Raw genomic sequence first — 1,163 nt, 5'->3', positions numbered from 1 at the left:
GCATGAGGGTGAGGAGGTGAGGGAGGTCATGAGGGTGAGGAGGTGAGAGGGTGAGGAGGTCATGAGGGTGAGGAGGTCATGAGGGTGAGGAGGTGAGCAGGTCATGAGGGTGAGGAGGTCATGAGGGTGAGGAGGTCGAGAGGGTGAGGAGGTCGAGAGGGTGAGGAGGTCATGAGGGTGAGGAGGTCATGAGGGTGAAGAGGTGAGAGGTACCTTGAACAGTGAAGGTGCGTCCGAACACCTCGATGACGGGCGAGTTGAAGAAGTACTCTCTGAACATGGAGGTGTCGATGGTGGCCGACATGAGGATGATGCGGACCTGCGGGTAGGCCTGGACCACGTCCCTGAGGACCACCATCAGGAAGTCCGTCTGCAGAGACACACACACAGAGGGTCAGACCAGGTCCAGGTCTTGACCGGACCCACGTGAACCCTCTACACACTACACATGAACTCACGTTGATGTCTCTCTCGTGGATCTCATCAACGATCACGTGACTGATTCCTCGGATTCCCGCTTCGAGCTTCCGCAACAAAACACCTGAAACACGGAAACACACACCTGTCAACACGTCCGCAGGTTAATGTAGAGAGCTAACGTTAGCCTGGCGCTCCTCCCGGCTACGTACCCACGGTGCAGAAGAGGACGCTGGCATGCGGTCGAGGGAGGACGGACTCGAAGCGGACGCTGTAGCCGCAGCTCTTCCCGACGTCCTCTCCTCTCTCGTAGGCGACCCGCTCGGCCACCGACACGGCGCTGATCCGTCTGGGCTGCAGGGACCAGAGTTCATGTGTTCACCTCCTATTGTTCATCTAGCTCACTGTACGGACATGAACATGGTTCAACCGCACCTCCTGAGTCCTCAGAGGCTCAACAGGACTGTGAATGGAGTCTGGTGTCGAGGGAGGAGAGGAGGACAGGGAGGTGAGGAGAGGGAGGTGAGGAGGAGAGGGAGGTGAGAGAGGACATGGAGGTGAGAGAGGACATGGAGGTGAGAGAGGAGAGGGCGTGTGGGAGGAGAGGGAGGTGAGGAGGAGAGGAGGTGAGGGAAGGCAGGAGGTGAGGGAGGAGAGGGAGGTGAGGAGGAGGGAGGTGAGGAGGAGAGGGAGGACAGGGAGGTGAGGGAGGACAGGAGGAGAGGGAGGACAGGAGGAGAGGGAGG

At 59.3% G+C, this 1,163-nt stretch overlaps 1 protein-coding gene across 1 annotated transcript in view; it reads right to left on the bottom strand.

Moving 5' to 3' along the window:
• Positions 1-159: 159 nt before the first annotated feature.
• LOC116378925 (ATP-dependent RNA helicase A-like) overlaps positions 160-1,163 on the bottom strand; it is a gene marked incomplete at its 5' end in the record, with an annotated part of 3,130 nt that continues 2,126 nt past the window's right edge. The window contains 3 exons of the mRNA XM_031840830.1: positions 160-370; positions 459-541; positions 630-771. Of these exons, the coding sequence (XP_031696690.1) occupies positions 170-370; positions 459-541; positions 630-771 (426 nt within the window). The remainder of the gene's footprint in view (positions 371-458; positions 542-629; positions 772-1,163) is intronic.

This window comes from Anarrhichthys ocellatus, unplaced genomic scaffold, assembly GCF_004355925.1.
Source record: "Anarrhichthys ocellatus isolate YVR2014 unplaced genomic scaffold, GSC_Weel_1.0 scaffold3403, whole genome shotgun sequence".
Taxonomy (NCBI): domain Eukaryota; kingdom Metazoa; phylum Chordata; class Actinopteri; order Perciformes; family Anarhichadidae; genus Anarrhichthys; species Anarrhichthys ocellatus.
The sequence above is the reverse complement of the archived record's forward strand: the minus strand, read 5'-3'. Positions and strand labels throughout refer to the sequence as shown.